This window comes from Protopterus annectens, chromosome 9.part0 (genome assembly GCF_019279795.1).
Source record: "Protopterus annectens isolate FY-2018-M chromosome 9.part0, PAN1.0, whole genome shotgun sequence".
Classification (NCBI taxonomy): Eukaryota; Metazoa; Chordata; order Ceratodontiformes; family Protopteridae; genus Protopterus; species Protopterus annectens.
The window spans coordinates 696,860,086-696,882,205 of record NC_056743.1 but is presented as its reverse complement, the minus strand read 5'-3'; the positions used below and the strand labels follow the sequence as shown (position 1 = coordinate 696,882,205).

The following is a 22,120-nucleotide window of genomic DNA, read 5'->3' as shown; positions in this document are numbered from 1 at the left end:
TTGGAGAAGTTTAAGGAGGTTTCCTTACTGGGGGTGGGGGTGGGTGGGGGTGAGATGTGGCTGTCAAAGGTGATTTGCTTATGGTCAGACCTGACCAATGAGGGGGTGACCACTGGTGTGGAGCATCTATCTCCCATGTTGGTAAATGACCAGGTCTAGGATATTGGAGCCCCTGGTGGAACAATGGATTAGTTGATCCAGGGCTTTGGAATTTATGAATTCAAGAACCGTTGGGAAAAGGAGTTGGTACCCGAGTAGTTTTCCCAATTAATGACAGGGTAGTTGAAATCACCCACTATTAGGGTGTTTGGTTGTATCTTAATATTTTCCAGTACGTTTAGAAAGGTGTAGTGAGAATCTTGGGCATGGTGGGGGACCTGTAGCAAGCTACAATTTGGATTGCAGTCTTACCTAGTGTTAGCTGCACCTGGAGAATTTCAGATGCATTGTGTTGGGCAGCTAGCCTGGAGGTGTGAATATCCTTGGTGAATATGGACACTCCTCCACCTTTAGTGTTTTGGTCCTGGTTTTGTGGCCGAAAAGTGTGGTAAGAATTGTAGCCTGGTATTGCAGGGGTGCTCTCTGGAGCCTTGAACCAGGTCTCAGTTACTGCACAGATATCGATGTTCTCCATTTTTAGGAGTGCCTCAAGAGAGTGCATTTTGAGGTTTAGACTTCTAGCATTGAGTTGCATTACCTTCAGATTTTGCCTGCTTCCATCTGTTACGGTGGTGGTTTTATCCTTTGAACCTTGCCTAAAAAAGGCACTATAGGGGTGGCAAGAGCTTTATCCAGTAACCTGAATCCCAGGGGTGACAGGTGCAGACCATCTCTGGCAAAGCATCGTGGTTTGTCGATCATGTCTTCCCAGGCAGACAAATACTGGATCCCCTTTGAATGACACCAGAAGCTTAGCCAATTGTTGAAGTCAATCATTTTGTCCTTATACTGTGGTATCATTCTGGCCGAAGGCAGGATGCTACTCAGGGCTAGGGTCATACCTGCCTGGGTCACATGATCCAAGAGCTCTTCCATATCTCTTTTCATGTAGTCCAGGGAGGTACGTCTCAAGTCATTCACTCCAGCATGGACAATGACAGTCGTATTTGTACTTGTTGTGGAGTGACTTGAGTGCATGCGTTATGTGGTGGATCCTGGCACCCGACAGGCAGCTGACTGTAATTTTCTCCTTGTTCAGTTTGGTGATTGGGACATCAGTGTGCCCGACTATAGAGTCACCTATGACTAAAATGTTGGGTACACTGTCTTGCCTTAGGGGCTGTTGTTGGGTGGCACACTGGTGTTGTGAGCTATGTATCACTTTGGTTGTGACTGGTGTTTGTTTGCGTTTGGCTTGAGGTCCTTGTTGCTTGGGCAGGTTAATGTTAAGGGCCTCCGCATATGTGGGTTTAGTGTTGCTATGTGTGGGTGTTGATGGTGTGGGTTTTGAAGGGCTATGAGTTGCTTGAGGTGTGATGCAGGTGTTAACTTTCTCCTCTTGACTGTCTAGCACAATCTTGGCCGGAGAGAGCTTTGCTTCCAGTTTGGCTATGTAAGTGCATCTCTCGCAGGAGGTAGGAGGAGAGGATTGTCTGTGTACATGAGGTAGTTGCCACATTGCCCCAGTATGCCCAGATTCACCAGGTGGACAGGAGAAATCACCGGAAGCTGACCCTTGGACATGCCTGTTTAGGTGCTTTTATGTAAAGTTTAAGAGCTGTTTTCCCTTACCTTTGCAAGGTACTTTGCAATTATAGGCTGTTTAGTGCCTATGATTAATTTCTCCTTATTGATAAGGAGAGCCGAGTGCTTGTATCTGTTAATACAGTAAATAAACACAGAAAAGGCTAACGTACTTGAGTGTGTAGTCCTAGACAATAAATGCAATTAAAACTCTACAAAATTAGCAATTTAAAACTTTTTTAAATGAAGCAAGGCAAGTGCACAACTGAAAAACGATTTAAGAGGAAGTAACACAGCAGAATAAGCAGCTAGTCTACATATACAGAGAAGTCTATATATACAGAAAAACAGCTAAAACATACAAACACTTCAGATGCAGTGCAACCTAGAGCACTTGAGTTTTAGCAATATTAAGGCAATTATAGTTGTAATAAATGCTCTGAAATATACTCTATATTTCCAAAATGTTTGAGAAGCACAGTTAGAACACAAGGAGATTCAGGCAAAAAAAAAAAAAAAAAAAAAATTTTTGCTTGAAAGGGAAAAAGGAGAAACAGAAGGCCTTATCAAATGTTCTCTCTGTATTAGGTAGAATGAGCTAATGACACTAGACTGGGAGGAGTGTCCCAGATCAGATTTACAGTAGGGGTGGGCCAAAAGGGGAGTGGTGGGACTCGAACTGGGAATGCCTCCTCTTTGTATGAAGGTTCTACCACTACGCTATTGCTTTTTTTTTTTTTTTTTTTTTTTTTACAGGGCTTAAGTGTATTTTTTCTTAAGTAAACCCTAGAACTACTCTGGATTGTCTGGTGTATCCTTAAAATAAGGTAAATTAAGCTTCCTTGTGAAAACCTTTAGTTTTAAGAAAACATCTACTATGTCATTTGATTTCACTCGAATAAATGTGAGAGACTCTTCAAAAAGTTAAAAATGTTTCTCTGATATCCATATGGCTGTTATGGAATACATTAGTCACTATGACTTGGCAATATGCCATTACTACTAGTAATGACTGCGTTAGGTATCATTGAACTCCTCTCTCTCTGCCCCCCTGCCCTAATTCTTGATTCCTTTGGCAAACTAAAGCATTCCTGTCTCCATAAGGTTTGTCCTTCATAGGTCATGACTGTTCTTCCTCATCATCATTGCTACAGACTTCAGTAATGTCACTTGAAGTGCAGTTGCCAGTTGCACCTTCGGGAATTTGTGTAGAGGCAAAAGCACCTTCTGTACCGGTTTGCCTCATATCAATGCATTTCAAAACATTCCCAACATTTGTCTACCCTGTTTGATGTACTGTATTAAACTGAATTCATGAGTTGCTTACCACTGGCTGTGTAAGAAGCCAAACTAACTTGGTCATTTCTCCTGTGAGCACTGCAATGTTGGTGAGGCATTGCAAGATCAAGTCATCACTTCTGAAATGAGTTCTGATATAGTCCTTTGGCTGACACTTTTTACCAAAGCACTTAACCGTATTATTCTAATAAAAGTCCTGGGGATTTACTGCTGGTTTTACTTCTTGCATGAGAGTTTTGGTGGAGATGAAGCTGCAGCACAATGTCCTTATTCTTAGTTTCTTTGCATGCTGTAAGCTTTCAGCTGGTATATTTGATGGTAATTGCCATGGGTACCACCCTCCATCCTGATCTAAAAGTCTCTGTAGTGACTATGCAGCAACTGCTCAAGGCCATTACACAGGAGCAGAGACCAATGCAGACATAACTGGGCTATTCAGGTTAGTGTGTTGTTTGCATGATGTCCTGTGGGACTGCCTAGGCAAGGTGTGCAGCATTATGGAAAGGTGATGTAGGGAGTCTGTATGCTGTAGATGCCCCTGTGCTGCCATGCAGCATGGCCACCACTCTTTCCATGGCCAGGCCACTTCCACCTCTGGTGGACAAGCCTACCATGGGAGAAGGAACACAAACTAAGAAATGTAATGCTACTGCCTCCACACAATCATACAATGTTGAGGCCACTGTGCAACATCATGGACAGACACAGACAGGGTGTTTGAGCTCAGACCACCCAGAACACATCTTGCCATTTGCTCTCACAGATCACTTCCCTCCACTGTATGTGCTGCAGATCATGCTTGTGATCTCCATTTGGCAGGACACTGCTCTGTATAGGGACAAACAATCGATGCATAGATCTCCTTTGAGTCTGCTGGACCAGTGCATCTGATCTCTGTACAGTACTACATAACCTGCTGGAGATGTATCCATACACAAAACTCACACACGCAACCTAGCACCACCCACAACTGTCCAATCACAGCACACTGGAGACACTACTCCCTCTCTGCCCAGTCTATCCAGTTCTCTACACTCACCCATCCATGATGCACACAGTTCCATAGAGCATTAATCCACCCACACACGCACTCACACACACGCTCACACACTTGTCACTGTGGCCCTACCCACCTCTGTGCATGATGGCAGCTATGCTCTGCTTGCAGTATTCCATTACCTGGGTAGCCTATGTTTGATGCACAATGTGGCCAGTCCATGCATAGTTTAACAGCCTGGGTGTAGTACTGCATGCATCATTTTTACTGCTATATGTTATTATTACTCTTAACCATATAGTTATAAACCAGACAATTCCTGTTAACCAGTGCTGCAGCATACTGTGTCTGCATCGGTCTTTGCTTCTCATAAGGCACCTAGGTTCATAGGAGGTTACTAGGGTAATGGCCCTAGCCTTTACAAGCCTAGATGTGTAAAACAAAGTACCCTAATTGACCATAGCTAGATAGTCATTGTTAACAGTGATTTTATGATCAGCATCGACTGCCCCTGTCCATGCTGGACAGAGATGCTACCCCCAGAGTGAATTTAGTCACCCATCCAATTGTCAAAGTTGTGCTTAAATAGGTCTGCATGAAGTGAGACTTTATTCCAGAGGAACTGCAATCTCTGAGAGATGCATCTGTCTCTCCAACAAGTTTTGTTAATGTCACAGGCTAGGTTGAGATCCCTAGAGTGAGTGATTCTTGTCCCATCTGATTTGTGGAGGTGCAGTATTTCTATTACGGCAGGGTCAGAGATTGCTCTGTAGGCTAGGCACAGGTTGCATCTCAGAAGCCTGTAGGATACAGAATACAGTGGCGGGGCTTTCAGTTTTTTCATGTAGGTCATGTTTTGGAGGCCCTGGATTTGCTTTGTAGAAATCCTTATGGTCTCTCCAATTGCTGCAAGTGTCTGCTGAGATACATACAGACAGGAGTACTGTACTCAATTAGTGGTCTGATAAGGGAGTACAGCTGAGTCAACCTCCTTAGTCTTGGATGCGATGCACTTATTTAAAAGATGCGCAATGTAGAAGGCTTCCTTACCAGTATGGACACATGGTGATCGAAGTTTATACTGCTATCAAACTGTGTTCTCATGTGTTGCACCACTGGGTTTGAGCTTAGAGGGGTGTTACCTGTATCATAATTAGCAGGGCTACGGGATAATGAGGCATTTTTTTCTGCATTTAGTTTTAGTCTGTGACTTTGGCACCAAACATCTGTCTGTGTCAGCCCCTTCTGTAATACGTTAACATCATTGGAGGACTCCATGATTGCTCCCAGTTTATAGTCATCTCCAAACCTGGTAAGCCACAGGCCACCTACTTTCGCCTGGACCTCATAGAAATATATTCCAAACAGTAGAGGGCCCAGCACAGATCCTTGTGGTATCCTACTGGTAACTGGTCTACTGGTGGAGGTGGACTCCCCAACTTTGACAGTGTGCATTTTGTCAGTGAGCCAAGTGACCACCCATCTAGTGACATATGGATTAATCCCCAGTTGGGAGAGTTTCTTAATGATCCTTGAGCAGGGAATTGTGTCAAAAGACTTGGCTAAATCAAGGTAGGCGGTATGTACTGCCTTGCCCTCACCTAGGGCTTTTATGACATTCTCAAAGAAATCTACCAAGTTTAATAAGCAAGATCTACCCTTGGCAAAACCAAACAGGTTTGCGTAAAGAGTTTAAATGCTGCCTATGTCCTTGCTGATAAGGTCCATGATGCTTCTTTTCACAGCCTTGCAGATAAGGCTGGTTAGGCTTATGGGTTGACAGTTCCAGGTTTGGTCGATGGACCCCCGTTACACAAGGGGATTACTTTTGCTGTTCTATACTCTGCTGGAATAAAGCCAGTGCTCAGGCTATGGTTAAATAGAATGCCAGGTGGTTCTGCTAGGTCTTGTTTTAGATTAAGTGAGCAGCCTGGGATGTTATCTTGTCCCATACAGGCTGTGTTTCTGGCCTTGGAGAGCATTTGTATGACCTGTTCTTTGGAAATACTTGGTAGAGGACTGGTGTCAGGAATGCTTTGGGTTATGGCTGGTAGGGAATGGGGGGAGTGAAGTTATTGCCAAATCTGTCAGCTAGCAGGTTGGCAATTTCCTCAGGTTCAGTGTGAGTGATACCATCCATTATAAGTGTGGCACACAGTTCAGCATTCCCTTTTAGGTTTCAGACACAGCTAAAGAATGCTTTATGATTGCCTTTAGCTAGGGATGCTAATTTACTTTCATAACTAGCCTTAGAGGACTTTACAAGATATCTGATTTGCTTGTTCAAGCTGTTGAGTGTATTCCTCCTCTGTTGAGTAAGCTCCCTCTTGTTCTTATATATCAGTTTCTTTATTTATACTTACAGTCCACCAGGGCGGCTTGTTTTTTTGGAAGGACCTGGTATTGTTCCTGTCAGGTAGAGCCGAGGCAATACATCGGTTTAAGTGGCTATATAAGGCACAGATGTACTCCTCTGCATTGGAGACAGTATTGGCTGTGTTAGCAGGGGCTTTGAAACGTTTTATACCATTGTTTAGTGGACTATAGTTTGCTTTGGAGAAATTCTTCAGCTTTTTTGCTCCTCTGGTGGTGTCAGCTCTAATCTTTACGTCAAATGAAACAGATTTACGGTCTGACCTTACCAAGGAGGGCAACACACAAGGAGTAGTGCAGTAACCACACCCCCCATGTTGGTGGTCACTTGGTCTAGGAAATTTGAGTTCCTTTTGGAGGTGCAGACCAACTGTTCCAGGGCATTTGAATTAGCAAAGTCCAGGAACTTCATAGTGATTGTGTTTGTGCTCATGTAAGTTGCCCAATCAATGGAAGGATAGTTGAAATCTCCCATGACCAAGGTGTTTGGCTGTGTACTAAGTGACTCTAGCAAGTCCAGGTAGGCACTGTGCTTCTCCTGGTTCATGGTGAGGGACCTATAGCTAGCGATGATGTGTTAGGATATTTTACCTATAGTTATTTGGACCTGGAGTAGCTCAAGAGAGTCATACTGTTTTACCAGTCTCAAGATATATTTGGATTTAATGAAGATTGATACACCTCCACCTTTGGTTCTTTCATGCTCGTTTTGGGGTCTGAATGTGTGAATGGCATTGTAGCCTTCTACGGCCGGGGTGCTCTCTTCAGCCTTGAACAAAGTCCCTGTGAGTGCACAGACATCAGCATCTTCCAAGGTGAAGAGTGCTTCCAGGGAGTGCAGTTCACCATTTAGGCCCCTAGCATTAAGGAGCATGACCTTGAGTTTGTCTCTAGTGGATTTCTTTACGTCGGAAGCTTTGTCCTTTGACTTTGCCTAAAAAGGCATTATGAGGCCTCTTCCAATTCTTATTCCAGGGCTTTCTAAACCCAAATGCCTCTCCCTATTGTACCCGTTTACATAATAACATGTGGAATACAGCATGTACTGCAAAGATTTTACTGCATGTTTTGGGGTCATACTGCAGTGCCACACAGAGAAATCAAGACAACAGAAGAAGATCATTAGCAGGTTGAATATACATTCAACAATAATTTGGGCCTGTAACCAGGCAGTGTTGCACACATTCTCTGCCATGGCTTATGGGTTTCTAACTGGTGTCATTAGCCATTTCTCCAGGGCATATCTGGGATTGCCAATAAGACAGCCCTGTAGAAAATTAACCCTCACAAATCACTGATACAAGTCATAATTGTGCCACATCTGGGAATCATGGTCACTGCCTGGGTGACTTGATGCATCACATATTAAACGCTGTGCTGTACAGGCCATCTACCAGTTGATGAAGCGGATCCCCTTAGAGATGATATGCCATTATGCCTGCTCCCAAGGTGGTATCATTATTTGCAATGGGGGTGCAGTCAAAGGATCCCAGTACCTCAGAAAAATGGGCTATGTCATAAAAATTCCTACAAAGTTTTGCTTCTCATCTCACTGACTCATTGACACCACATGTGTTCTTCCAAATGCAGCATGGCATTGAGAAACTGGTAGAGCATTACTGAAGCAGATGCCTGGGATGCACCCACTGTGCTACCCATTTGTCACTGAAAAGTCACTGCATCTGATTCTTAAAGCTGTATATTCCTGGATGCCCACAAGAATGGGTACTCCATGTAAAACACAGGCTTGCAGATGACAATGACACAGCTCCCTGCATGGCACCTCTACCCACATGCTTGTAGTCCACAATTTATGGTGTGGAGGGCATTGCATATTTGGCACAGCAGTATGAACTGGCAGTACCTGAGGCTGATGATGAGCATCACTGTGACTAGTGGCAGTGAGAACAGCCTTTTGTATAAGTATTTAATAATGCAGAAGCTACCCCATACATGTTTTCCCAGTCTCTCTCTCGCCTGTAACTCCAGTATTTTACTCCCGTCAGCAATTCCGAAGGCAATATCTCATTGTGCAAAATACATCCATTTTTGAATCATGCTGTCATACCATTTATCCACATTTTCATCCACCTTTATACTCACTTTAATACTGTTTTTCATATCTGTGAAATTATATCATTATTTGTATATTATGCATGTTACAGCATTTTGAACTCAGTGTGTCGCTGAATTGCTTCTACCAATCTTGTGGCTACACTTAGCGCAAATTCAGGTGCTGTGAGGTACACAATGTTTCTGAATCCCAGAAGATGTTTGTGAAATGTAAAATACTGATGGTTAACATAGAAAGTTATACAACAGTGATGAAAAATAGGCAAAAGTATAAAGCTGATTATGTTGTAAATTTGTACTACAGCATAAATAGTAACACCACAGAACAGTATTCTTCTTGTAACACACACACACACACACACACACAAAAGTAAGGCAGAGTGAAGTACCTAAGAGCTTTTAAAGCTGTGGTCTGTCACAGGTACACTTAGCAAATAACCACTATGTGCAGCATTAAGTGTGTTAGACTTTAGAAGCTGTAAAACACTTAAACCCTTGTCTATTTTTTCTATTATTCTGCACCTTGCAGTACAGCAAAGCCATAAAAAGTTTGTGTGTTAAAAATAATTGTGAGTTGGGTACTCACTAGTTATGACTTCCTGAAATGGATGTCAAGATTCACTTCTCAGCATCTTTACAAATGCTTGGTCTTGGAAGTAGGTAAAAATGTGTTTCTCAGCAGCTGAGCATATAAATTTACTGCAGCCTTTAAGCCCGTTAAGCTTTGTGTACCTTGTATAAGGCATAATGAGACTGGGGCTCCAATACAATATACTATATCAATGCAAGGTCATGTCAGTCAGCAGCTCATTCTTGTTTAATCTCCGTTTTAACTGTAACAGTAATGTACATGTTTTGAGTATGCACTTAACTTTATTATTTTAGTCTCTGTAATGCTTTGGTTCCTTTGAAAATGACCTATACTTTTTATATTGTGTGCCACAGTATAGTTTGTATTGCAGATAACCTCCAAAATGTTAGTTGCTTTCAGGAAAAGCTACTTAAAAATATTTTAAATACAGCTATGAACTACAAAGTGTGCATTGTGGGTAATATATTAAAGAATCTATTATGAAGTGGTATCATAGGAATCCTGTGCACCTATGCTGGGAACGGATTTAAGTTTGGCCTCAGGACTTAAACTATCAGAAGATTGAGACCAAAACTGACAGAACAACATATTCTATTCTGTTTTTATAGAAACCAGACTACAAGACTAGCACTCTGGGGTAGCAGAGAGATGGAACCTCAAAGAGCTTCTGTGACATAATAATGTTTCTCCAAGCTATAGGAATAAATACTGTACATCAAGAAGGGGGTTCTGCTATGTTACCCCTTACTGTGTAACTGCTGACTGACTAAAACCAGCTGCCATCTGACTGAAATCAACTGCCATCCGAAACAGGGCCAGTATTGCTGTTGTCACTGACTCCTTAAATTCATACATGCTCAAAGGCTCCCACCACAAGACTGAACCACACTTCACTATTCACACAACAGTGTCAACTGTAAACTAAAAATGCCTAAACCATAATATTCTGAATTAAACATAAGTAAAGAAGAAAATTAACACAGACAGTGTCATATAAAATGTGCTAGTTTACTATCGCATGTTAGACACTACTGTGGCCGAAAGTGCAGATATCCTAAGAAAATGTTCGGAAATCACAACACCGACCACAGTAAATGCCAGACTGAGCATTTCAGTGAAGTCAAATGTTGAACATTTCAACTTCACTGAAATGCTCATAGCCGCTAAACATATTTTAACATGTTTTGCTGGGGGTCAAGCCCCCCTGCACCCCCCTACTTATATATACAAACTCCGAGATCGCACTACACTGAGAAAAGGGTACATTTCCCAATCCCCACTATAGTGCAATCTGCACTACACTGTCAAACCTTGCTATAGCGTCTGTTTGCTATTGTAAGGTTCGACAATACAGTACTCACACTAATGGTTCTGCTACCTGATTTACGCACATACGTTGATCGCACACTATCGACTATGTGACTGTAAACCAAGTATGCTAGATTATTAACAATATCATACTGCTAACGTCTAGCCTTTTAGTGATTGTTTCTGCAGAAGGAATATCCCCTCCTCACCCACTCTACTACTGGTGCTCATGTGCTAGTAGCTTGTAACACACTAGCTCACTGCCACTTGCTCGAAAAAGCAGTTGCTCAAATTCCCACTAGCCTGATCTCCAGTTTCTACATTCCCTTCAAACACCCAACCTTATAAACAGTACAGCTCAACCAGAACCCTAACTCGCCTAAAATTCCCATCCAGTTCCTAATCTGTCTCAGTGTTGCCTTATCCTAAAACCCTTTTACCCCTAACCCAAAAGTTCCCAATTACCCCCAAAACCTAGAGTTGCAGCTGCCCCAAACCTAAACTCCCAGATTTCTCCCTAACCCTAAACTCCCTTCCCATTCCCTAACCATAAAACTTCCTTCCAACTCCCTAATCCTAAAATGTCCCTCCTGCTTCCTTAACCTTCAAATCCACCTACCAATGCATTCCCCATGGCTGCTGTACCTACCTTGATTGAGCCAGAATAATGTGCCTGAACTCATATTTGAGTTTGAGTGTGAGCAGCAGCCTACATAAGCTACAAACATTCTAGTCCCCTGACTTCGGGACAGCGAGTTTCAAAGGCTTGGAACTCAAGCACTTGTAGTAAACCATCCAAGACTGTGTGACCTCAGACTGAGTCATGGCCATAGGAGCCCACATGATGGGTGAAGAGGAGCTTACCCCCCGAATATATTTTGCTACTGCTCCCTACTGGAAGTTTTCGATCCAATATCATAAGCCTCAACACTTCAAAACTTAAACTACAATTCCAGAAAATTACAGTGAACTGCAAACCTCACTGCTACACCTTTAGAATATTTTTGCAGATGACCTTTGTCTCCCTGTGTCCCAACCACATCCCTACTACTTTACATACTAATTGTGAGATTGCTCTGCCTTGGATGGGGAGGGGGGGGGGGATACTGTGAGATACAGCAATTTCAGAGTTAGTACATGTTCTCCCTAGGAACCTTACTTAAATTCTCACTGTCAGAGGATCACATTTATCCTTATCAGACTTTAAATAATCATAGGGCAGCCGCGGTGGTGCAGCGTTTAGCATTGCCGTCTCACAGCAAGAGGTTCTCCGGTTCGATCCTCGGCTGGGGTGCCTTCTGTGCGGAGTCTGCATGTCCTCCCTGTGGTCGTGTGGGTTTCCTCCGGGTGCTCCGGTTTCCTACCATATCCCAAAGACATGTTGTAGGTAGACTGGATACTCTAAATTGGCCCTAAGCATGAGTGCATGCGTGTGTCTTCCGTGGAAGGTTGGCCGCCGGGCTGGCAACTCGACACCGTAAAACTTCACTGCCAATCATGAGCAGACAGTTGATCTGCTGTGGCACCCCTAACCAGGAAAAGCTGAAAGAAGACTTTCAATAATCATCCAGTTGTTACACAAATGGTATTCTTCACTACTGAAGTTTCAGGTTCAAATTCAACATTGTTCAGGATATCATGCTTTCAGTTTCAGCATTTTCGTCATAGTCTTTGGCAGCTCGGTAAGATATTATTACTTCAGTCTGAAGGCTTGCAGGTTGCACTTGCATGTCAGAACTCCCTTTTGTAGCATTACTTCTATACTTTATACATATGTTTTACATTGTATACTGTTCTTTGTTTTGATTTCTGTGTACTATTTTTCCTGTTTCTTATTTCACTATATAATATCTGACAAATACATGCTTTTAAAGTTCCTTTACTGTATATTATTTGTTCTGTAAACTGTTTGCCAATTTGCCAACTGGCCTGAGTCATGGCTGTAAAGGGTCTGACTACCATCTCACCTACTTGGTTAAAGTTCATAAATAAAGAAATAAATTACCTCTAACATGCAAACTGTATCTAACAGATTATGGGGCTTATGGAGTACAGCAATGTAAGGCCATAACACTGGCAGACTTTCAAAATGAACATCAAATGTAAAGTGAAAAGTGTGGAAACAAGAGCGTACTTCATGACACACTGCTGTCTACCTTGTGCACCTATGAAATACATATGTCCAGCGACTATATTATTAAAATATTCATTTCTTAACTGGGTAAGTGGGCTGAACCATATACCATTTTCAGCCACAAGCCTGGATATGTGGAAAAGGTTATGTCTGACCAAAAGAATTTTATCTTCATATAAAAGTGCAGTTTGTCTGAAGATATAGTTTACATGGAGAATGATACATTATATAACAAGCTGACAAGCACTCTGAGTTCACTTCAACTTGTAATTTGCATACAAATGCCGCTAACATACAATACATCAAAATATGTTTCAGGAGGCATGTGAAGCACAGTTAGCAAATATCAGATCAATTTATAATCATTCCCTTTCTACAGCAGTACATTATAGCAAACAGTAGCTGCAGTGATAAGTACATGTAGCCAGAATATAAACTGGTTAATATAATCTGAACTACATACAGCTATGTATGAACTTAACTATAGCAGTAGATATCCTACTGATTACTGTTGCAGTATTCCAAACTGTTATCTCACCAAATAACCTGGACATCTAGCCAGAGTACCCAAGTCAAAACCTTCCATAAAGTCATATGTCTCATGTATGACCTAAACCCATGAGAATAAGAATACATAAGCAGATGTGTAAGAGTGAAATCCTCAGACTATTTCAAAGCAAGGAGATCTGGAGACACTGGAGGAAAGCTAAAAAGTCAGGCAAAATGTCAGCTATGAAAATGGCTTCCCCTTGGTCCATGAGTAAACAGCGGGTAACACCTACACAAGAACAAAACAGAGGGATGGTGGGGTGGGAAGGAATACTGCATCAGTGATCAGTAGGACATCTTACACAACTGTATTATGTCTTTCCTTAAATAACTGTTGCAATATCAAAACTTAACAAGTAGTAAGGGTGGATTGATCAGGCATATGGGAGCTTTTAATTAGTCCAAAGGAAACAGACCTGGCAAAGGAGGTTCTGGATCTAGAGAAGGAATTAGCCTTATATTGTTTAGTTGAAGTGTGTACAGATGCCCAAGTTGTTGCTTCTACAACAGCTCTACAATCAATTCCTTAGTAACAGGCTCCGCTCCAGAGGAGGCAAATGCTGTACTGCAGTGAGCTCTAACTGGAGAAGTTAAGCATTTACCATGGTGGGCGTAGCAATAGGAAATTAACTTAGAAATCCAGTTAATAATACTTCAGAGACCAGGTTTCTGAATTTGGCTTCCCGGAAAGAAACAAACAACTGGTCGGTTTTCTGAACATACTCGGTCTTATCCAAGTAAAATTTGAGCTGCATGTGCACATCTAGAGAACAGAGGATTTGCTCAACCTTGTTCTGAGGGTTAGGAAAAAAGGTGGGAAGATTAATGGCCAGGTTGAGGGACAGGGTCAATGACCACCTTAGGCATAAATGAAGGATTAGCCCTAAAAGAAAACCTGTCCTTATGAAAGACGTGTAAAGTAGGGGACACCATCAGGCTGTGGAGCCCAGAAACTCTTCTAGCAGAACTAGGGGCCATTAGTAGAATGGTTTACCATGTTCAAATGGTGACAGAGTAAGTTTTTCTAGGACAAAGTTAATGTCCCATGAAGGTGGAACAGCTTTCTTAGATGTGTTTAAATAAAGGACAACCTTGATAAACTGCTTTATGTCTAGCCTAGAAAGCAGTAGAAGGTCTAGAGGCAAGCATGTAGAAATAGCCTTAGTTGACGAATAGGCTAGACCAGCTGTTAGTAGATCACACAAGCAAGACAGGATAACTGAAATTACAATGAAACAAAGAAAAACTGGGAAGGCTCCCCAACAAGGCACTTATATGAACAAATGATAGCAGGAATGATACCAACAAATATGGTGGCAACAGATCGACAGGTGCAAAACTTGTATTCAGACTGGTGAAGAGAGAATCCTGGAATTTAAAGCTCTTACATCCACTTATTTACCCTTACACCCATGGTTGTAGGTCATACATCAGATGTATGGCTCTATGGAAGATTTTGGCTTAGGTACTTGAGATGGACATCCTGGTTATTTGGTGAGATAACCATAAAGTTTGTAATACTGCAACAGTGATCTCAGGAAGGACATTTGTAATTATTCATATATGAGTATGTGGTCTAAGGAAATACATTTTATAAGACAATGTCACCAGCATGGTTTTAACAGAGCAGTTTAGTATTATTTAAGCGTATGGATAAACTCATTGCCTTAGAGCATGCTGTTGCCATACATGTCACATGGTACAACACCACCAGTTATTCACTGGTGACATACACCATGTTACTTTCCACATTCTTGCATGTGTACTGTTGCCAAGGCTGCTGTCCATGACCAAGTTTTGAATGTCATTGCAAATGCACAGCAGCAGAGTATGCAGCATCTTGATGACAACACAAAACCCTTCATGTCGACAGATTGTGATGTCTCCTACATGGAGTAAGTCATTACAAAAGTGTATGCATAAAGACTCAACTCTGTCTTAGTGCTGTACAATACCTTTCTAGTAACTGCATCCCAATCTGGTACGTGTTTGTCCATGTGGTACTCATACCAGAGAGGTACAGATTTTTATACCAGAGAGGTACAGATTTGCTGGTGTCTCAGACCTTTATACAGGTTTTCGTCTACTACTACTACTATACACCTTTGGTTGCACATGCTACATCTTCCATTTTCCACTGTTATGGTGGACTCCTGCCATAATCCACCAATTTCTTTGTTGTGCTGAAGGACTGGTTGCAGGTGGACTACAATAAGAAACATACTTGGGATATCTTATTTATTTGACATTTGTTTACTGGGAAAGTCTGACTGGGCCAGAAAGTGCCCATTTTAAGCAGAGGCCTGGGGAAATCTTTCAAAAATCAAGTACAGGTATTTTAAATCACAAAATATCATATTAGACTACAAACATAAGAGTAAAAAAATGTTGTACTGAGGAAAACATAGAGCATATGTTTCATAGTAGAGTGCAGTGAAAAACAATAACAGGAGCTGGATAAAATATGTGTGGAAGAACTCATAAGTCATATTATTTGTTACACAGATTAGTATATGATAAATGAGATCCGAGACAATTCTAATAAGATGTTTAAAGAGATACTAGAGATTAAATGATTAGAGTCAGCAAGAGGAAACTGAGCGATGTCTTAGTATAAGAGATGGTGTTCATATTATGGTTACAGAAGGAAGATCGATGAACAGAAAAGGAGATTATAAGAGTCCAGGGTATGGTATCTTCAGGTATCTTAGGTGAGTCAGGAGGAAAGAGAAAAAGTTCTGCAGAGATGAAGTGGATAAGGTAAGGTGGTGAGAAAAACAAAAGAAAGTAGAGTAGGAGGTTGGAGAGGGCTTTGAAAGTAACTTAGATTGAAGGGAGTGAGTGAAGCATAGTGAGTTAAGCTCAGTCAGGATTAGCACAGGAGCAGGTTCAAAATTGTGTAAAGTATTCGTTTAGGGAGCATTTAAAGGTGGGTAGGTTAGAAATGGTTCTTTCTGGTGGTTCAAGGTAGAGTTCCATTTTTTTTTTGCTACCGAGTGCAAGCATAGGCTTTGTCCAGGGGATTTATTTTACTTTATGGTGAGAAGTTTTGTCTTCTGATCCAAGAGTTCTTTTAGGGAAAAATATGTTGATTAAAGGGGTAAGAGCTGGGCAGGCTAATGGTTTGTGCATGATTTTATGTATTGCCATAAGCTGAATGTAGGAGAGGTGGATGGGGAGTTCCAGCCAAATAAGGGTACACAGAACTTTACAGTGATGGGTAACGGAAGCTGAATTAGTAGTAAACTTGGAAATTTTGTTGTAGCGGCTTTCAAGTTTTTTTTTTATGGATGATTGTACACTGGTTAGAAGTGGAGCTCCATAGAGTAGAGAAAGCAGAAGGTAGGTTTTGGCTAGAGTAAATTTTTGTGGGTGTGCTTAAAAAATATTTGTTTTTGTACAGCATGCCTAGTTTTTGATGGGGTTTCTTGATATTGCTTTTTATGTGGAGATCAAATTTAAGATTATCCTCTATTATGACTCCTAATAGCTTGATATGGTGAACTAATTCAATTTCAGTGGCATTTACCGCAAATACTTTGAAAGAGGCTTTGTTGGGGGGGGGTAAGATTTGGGGGTAAAGAGGAAGAGTGTTTTTTGGAGGGTTGAGTAGGAATTGTGCTCTTGTAAGCCAGGTTTCAATGGAGATGACAGCTTGTTGAGTGATTTCTTGAAGGTGAGTTAAGGTGCTTAAAGAGCAGATGATGGTACAGTCACCTGCATACTGAATCAAGGTGCCACCACAATAAGATGTATGTAGGTTAATGATAAAAATATTGAATAGTAGAGGGTCAAGGATGGATCCTTGTGGGATTCCTGTGGAAGTGGGGAGGTATGCATAAATTGATCCTTACCATTTGACAGCTTATTGCCTGATGGCAAGGTATCTAGAGAAGCAATGAAGAGATGGAAATGAATAGACCCTGAATGGAAAGTTGACTGAGGAGTTTAATGTGTGAGACCATGTCAAAGCCTTTTGGCAGAAACAGAAATACTGCTGATGCAAGTTTACATGGCTGTGCACCTCCATAGAAATGTACATTTTACACACACACACACACACACACACACACACACACACACACACACACACACACACACACAAATCCACATTTATGCTGTACACTATACCAATTACGCAAATCACTTAGGGTTATAGTGCATATTTTCCCTTGTGCACCAGCTCTATGCACTGAGGACTGTACTTATCAATCGGACTTAAATATTTATAAAATTTGATTTTAGGGGATGATGTTCTACATAAATGAGCAAAAAGACAAAAAGTAGAGTGAAAACAGATAGGTTCTCTTATAAAAGGATGATAAGCATCTTTGGTAGGAACCTGAGGTCTATTTGAGTAAGGCATGAACCCTATAAATATCTATTATCTTCAGACTACAAGCGAACAGGAGAGGCATGCAGATGTCTGTGACTTGGTGACTCAGGTCAAAGAATCTAAAAGAGGTTTATTAATAATGGAAGGAGTAACTACAGAGCAGTTGACATATGCTCAGACAGCAGTATATCTTACTCGAAAGTGATTTGGTTGTATATTTTGTTGGGATCAAATTACAAAGTGAAAATTATCAGTACAGTATTACTTGTCTTGTTATCAGGAAAACAAGGGTAAGAGTGTATTTCTAGTATGTGGCAAGTCTGTTACAAGTAGTTACCCTTCTCAATGATTCTATGAAAAAAGTGTTGAGCTCTAGTATCCCTCTCTACATACATATAAGCATAACTTTAAAAATTAAACAAGCAAGCAAACACACACACACTAGAACATTATGTTTGAGAATCTTTGGTGGTTGTGCCAAGGTTGTTTGGAAGTTATGCTTTACATTTATTTTTTTCCCCCGAGTCCATAGTGCCACAAATTTATGCTTAAATTTGAATAGGCAATCATGAAATGTTTTTTTTTTTCAATCTGTTTAAGTAGCCTGAATCCCTAAATTACAGTTACTGTTTTATGACAAGAGACTTACTGTTGACAGTTCCACCAGAATATGCGTCACGATGAGTGGCATGATATATGGCACGTTGTGCCAAGTCATATGCCTCTAACACTGACAGATCTTGCCTCCAGCCACTATCCATTACCCCATACGCATAAGAACTGCCGGAGCCAGTGGAAAACATGTAGTTTGACAGTCGTGTGCCACTCTCATCTATATAATACAGGCCTGGACCCTAAAGAGAAAGAAAACATTAAAGTGTCAACATGCACAAATTGTAATTACTGTTCAAAAATGTTCACTTTTATACAGTTCTTAAAAATATTTTTTGTTATCTTTGTATTCTGTATTTTATTAACTGCCAATAATCAGCTGTGCTGCCAAGTACAGATAAAGTACCTTCAACAGATATAATAAGAACTCTATTGTTACCTAAATGGTCAATGACTATGCATTTAAACCGGCAATTTTGTAATTTTTTTTAAATGTTGGCAGGCAATTCTGTAATTTCACAGCCTTCTAATGACTCTACTGAACTGATGTAAAGTATAGCTCTGGCTGAACAGTGGAAATTAATTTTGTCAAGTGTTTTTCTCTTACAAATTGTACTGAACTCAAGACCAACACCTTTAAAGGGAAATTCCAAAAATAAACTCTTGAGATTATTTAAACAATGAAGTGAATACAATACAGGTCTAGTGGCGGTTATTTCTGACATGTCCTCAGAGGTTCAATTCAAAAAGAATACAAGATATAAACCCCATGAAATACATAGATTGCCTCAAAGCCTTATCTTCATATTTAGTCTCCTACAGACTACTGAGAGGTGATCTACGATTGGCTTAAAAAGAAGGCATCATCTGATCCAGTACTGATAGACTTGCACATCTGCAAGTCTAACAGCATTAGAAATACCCAGCCAAAGTACCTAAACCACATTTGCAACATAAATAGAAAATGCTGGAGAGACAGGTATATGTCTCAGACGACTTCCCCTACTCTGGAACAGGCTTCTCACCCATGTGAAGCATAGTCCTCCCCTGACCCTATTCAAACACAACCTAGACCAATGGATGGGGAATTGTAAATTTACCCAAGACTGGCACCCATGCTCCTTTTGGACACGGGCAGTTTGTAAACACTCTGCCACCTAAATCGAGCTATATGTCCCTGGGTAATGTATCCTGTCATTTACAAATGAGGAACATGCCTAGGCTTAAAAAGGTTACTTATACTCAAACTGATTATCTTTGATTTACAGCTTAAAGTAACCAATGAAAAATCATACTGAGAGTAGACTGACATGATATATAGAGGGAACTGCTGTTTGCAGTGGCACTGGGTTTCAAGCCATCAGCATACTTTACAAACCAAATCTCTGTTTCTGATAATTCTGCTATACATATGCTCATATATTAAGTGTGATGCATACTGCCAAAAGCTTAGGAATTCTGTTACGGGGGGGGATCACAAATTCACACCTGGGGTAGTGCCTAGGTTCCTTATGGACAGGGGCAATCTGTAAGATACTCAAGGCATAGGCACAAATCTATACCATCCTCTTGCCCCACGGGCCTTATCTTGGGTAAAACTGAGTTATATTGGCTAGGTTTATAAAGGCTCTTAAGCTATTAGCCTAGTAATCTCCTATGTACCTATGAACCTATGTAGAGAAGTCTAGCAAGAATAATAAATGCATCCTAATTTAACAGGATCCAATTAGTTAACAGATACTTTATTACAGAAGGCAAATACTTAATTTCAGTTTCAGAGCTTTGGTTTTCAAAAATAACATGAAAAATTATGTACAATGTGTTTATAAAGAATACTGCTACTATATCATTGCTAATTCCGTTATGCAATGGCTTATTTAATATAGCGTAGCTGGACAGAGTTGAGCTAATCTCTTAAAAACTTCTGTTGGAATCCATAATTAGATTCCATATTTTAAGGCGGATTATCATGGCTTTCTTAAAATTTGTCATTTTGTTTACTGGGGAAGTCTGACCAAGATAATATCCCATTTTCAGAGGAGGCCCAGGAGAAAAGCTCCACATTGACGCAGTTAAATAAAGTTGTTACAATCTTAGAACTGGGATGACTAAATAATATAGCCTACACAAAACTGCATTTGTCTTTTATCTAAGAAATAGATTGAAAAAAAAAAACAGTAAAATGTTTGCTGGGGTGGAAGGAGGGAAGGACTAGTTCAGCCTGGGGTTGTGCAGAAGAAGAGTAAAGTCCTATTTAGGTAGTCTTTTAGTAGTTGTGTGAAGCTGGAGAGGTTATAGTTAGATCTCATTTGTAGAGAGATAGAAAGTACATTTGTGTACACTTACCATAAATGTAGATGTTCCAATGTATTCACTTTTGCAGTCATCACATTTGGGTTATCTGCCTGCAGGTAGCCCTCAGCTGGCCTGAATACCAGAGTCTTGGGATTTCTGCGTTGGATGCTGTCGCTTCTTCCAGGATGTCAGGTCGTCAGGGGTATAAAACATGCAGCCAACGCCATTACATCAGTTTTTCTTGCCCCAGATGTCAGGTGCCACAACAATAGGAAGCAATTATATGGTATGGAACACCCCCTGCAAAATGTAAATACACATGATATAATATATATCAAGCCAATAGGATAGGTAAAAGTCAAGAGAAGTCAGGGGGCTGGAGGGAGGGTAACTACGACTGCAACAATGAATACACTCTAACATCTACATTTATGGTAAGTGTACACAACTGTACTATGTTCTTCATGTTTCACTGTTGCAGTCATCACATTTGGGTCGATTCCCAAAGCTAAGGAAGGGTGGAGGTAGTTAAAGAGCATTAGTGCTAGCAATCAGGCCTTGTAAGACTGCTGTGGCAAATCCAGCTCTGGATTTAGAAAAAATAGGCATAAGTGGTAATGCTTGGTGAAAGCATGTACAGAGCTCCAGGTTGCAACTTTCAGGATGTCCCTGGCAGGGACTCCTCTGAGAAATGCAGTAGAGGTAGATGCAGCCCTGGTGGAATGTGTTCTTATCCCCTGTGGGGTAGGTTTTCCATGGTGCTTGTAGCAGAAATGGATGCAATGTGCTATCCATTTGGAAATGGTTTGCTTTGAAATGGCCTTCCCCTCTGTCCTTGCAGCAAAGTTGACTAGCAGCTGGTCAGATTTTCTGAGAGGCTTAGTCCTGTCCAAATAGAATCTAAACTGTCTTTGCACGTCCAGGGAATGCAGTATCCTTTCCCCTTTATTCTGTGGATTAGGGGAAAAAAGTAGGCAAATGAATGGACTGGTTCAGAGCCAGACTAGATACCACCTTGGGCATAAATGATGGATTAGTCTTGAGGGAAACCCTGTCCGCGTGGAAGATAATGATGGGTTCCACTGCCATAAGAGCCTGCAATTCAGACACTCTTCTTGCAGAAGTGATGGCTAGAAGTAAAGCTGTTTTCCAAGAAAGGAATTTCAACTCTGCTGTAGAAGCTGGTCCAAAGGGGGGAAGAGTAAGTTTTTCCAACACAAAGTTTAGGTCCCAGGCTAGAGTGGGAGCTCTCCTGGGGGGTCTTAAATTTTTGGCCCCTCTAAGGAATTGTTTTAGCAGTGGATGAGAGAAGAGGGGTGGCTCAGTATTATAATGCACTGATATGGCTGAGGCATGCATCTTAATTGAAGAGAAAGATAGGCCCTTGTGGAGCATTTCTGTTAAATAATCTAGAATATGAGGTAAGCTGGGCACCGTTGTGCCCATCCCCTGAGACTGGCTCCAGGAACAGAATCTTTTCCACTTTTCTGAATAGGATTTTCTAGTACTAGGCCTCCTTGCCTCATGAATGACATCCAGCACCTGCTTACTGAGGGCTGCTAGAGGTGAGCTCAGGGAATTAGACAGGCTGCAAGGTTCAGGATCTGAAGCTGAGGGTGCAGAATCTGGCCCGCCTCATGGGACACAGCATGGAAGGGGTCCGAGGCAGGTGCCATGGTTGTAGCACTGTCAGACTGCTCAAAAGAGGGTACCAGTGCTGGCATAGCCAGTCTGGTGCAATCAGGATTGTCCTTGGCTTGTCATGTTTGATCTTTAGTAGAACCTTCGAGAGGAGAGGCAGAGGGGGGGGGGGCATAAACTCAGAGGCCTTCCCAGGTAAAGGACAGTGCATCCACTTTCCAAGCTCGA

The 22,120-nt window shown here is 41.3% G+C and overlaps 1 protein-coding gene across 1 annotated transcript in view; it reads right to left on the bottom strand.

Annotated features, from left to right (window-relative positions):
- The window catches only part of LOC122811461 (proteasome subunit beta type-8-like), a 376,079-nt gene that overhangs the window by 32,568 nt on the left and 321,391 nt on the right, over positions 1-22,120 (bottom strand). Inside the window, exon 5 of the mRNA XM_044083316.1 lies at positions 17,994-18,198. Coding sequence (XP_043939251.1) covers positions 17,994-18,198 — 205 coding nt within the window. The remainder of the gene's footprint in view (positions 1-17,993; positions 18,199-22,120) is intronic.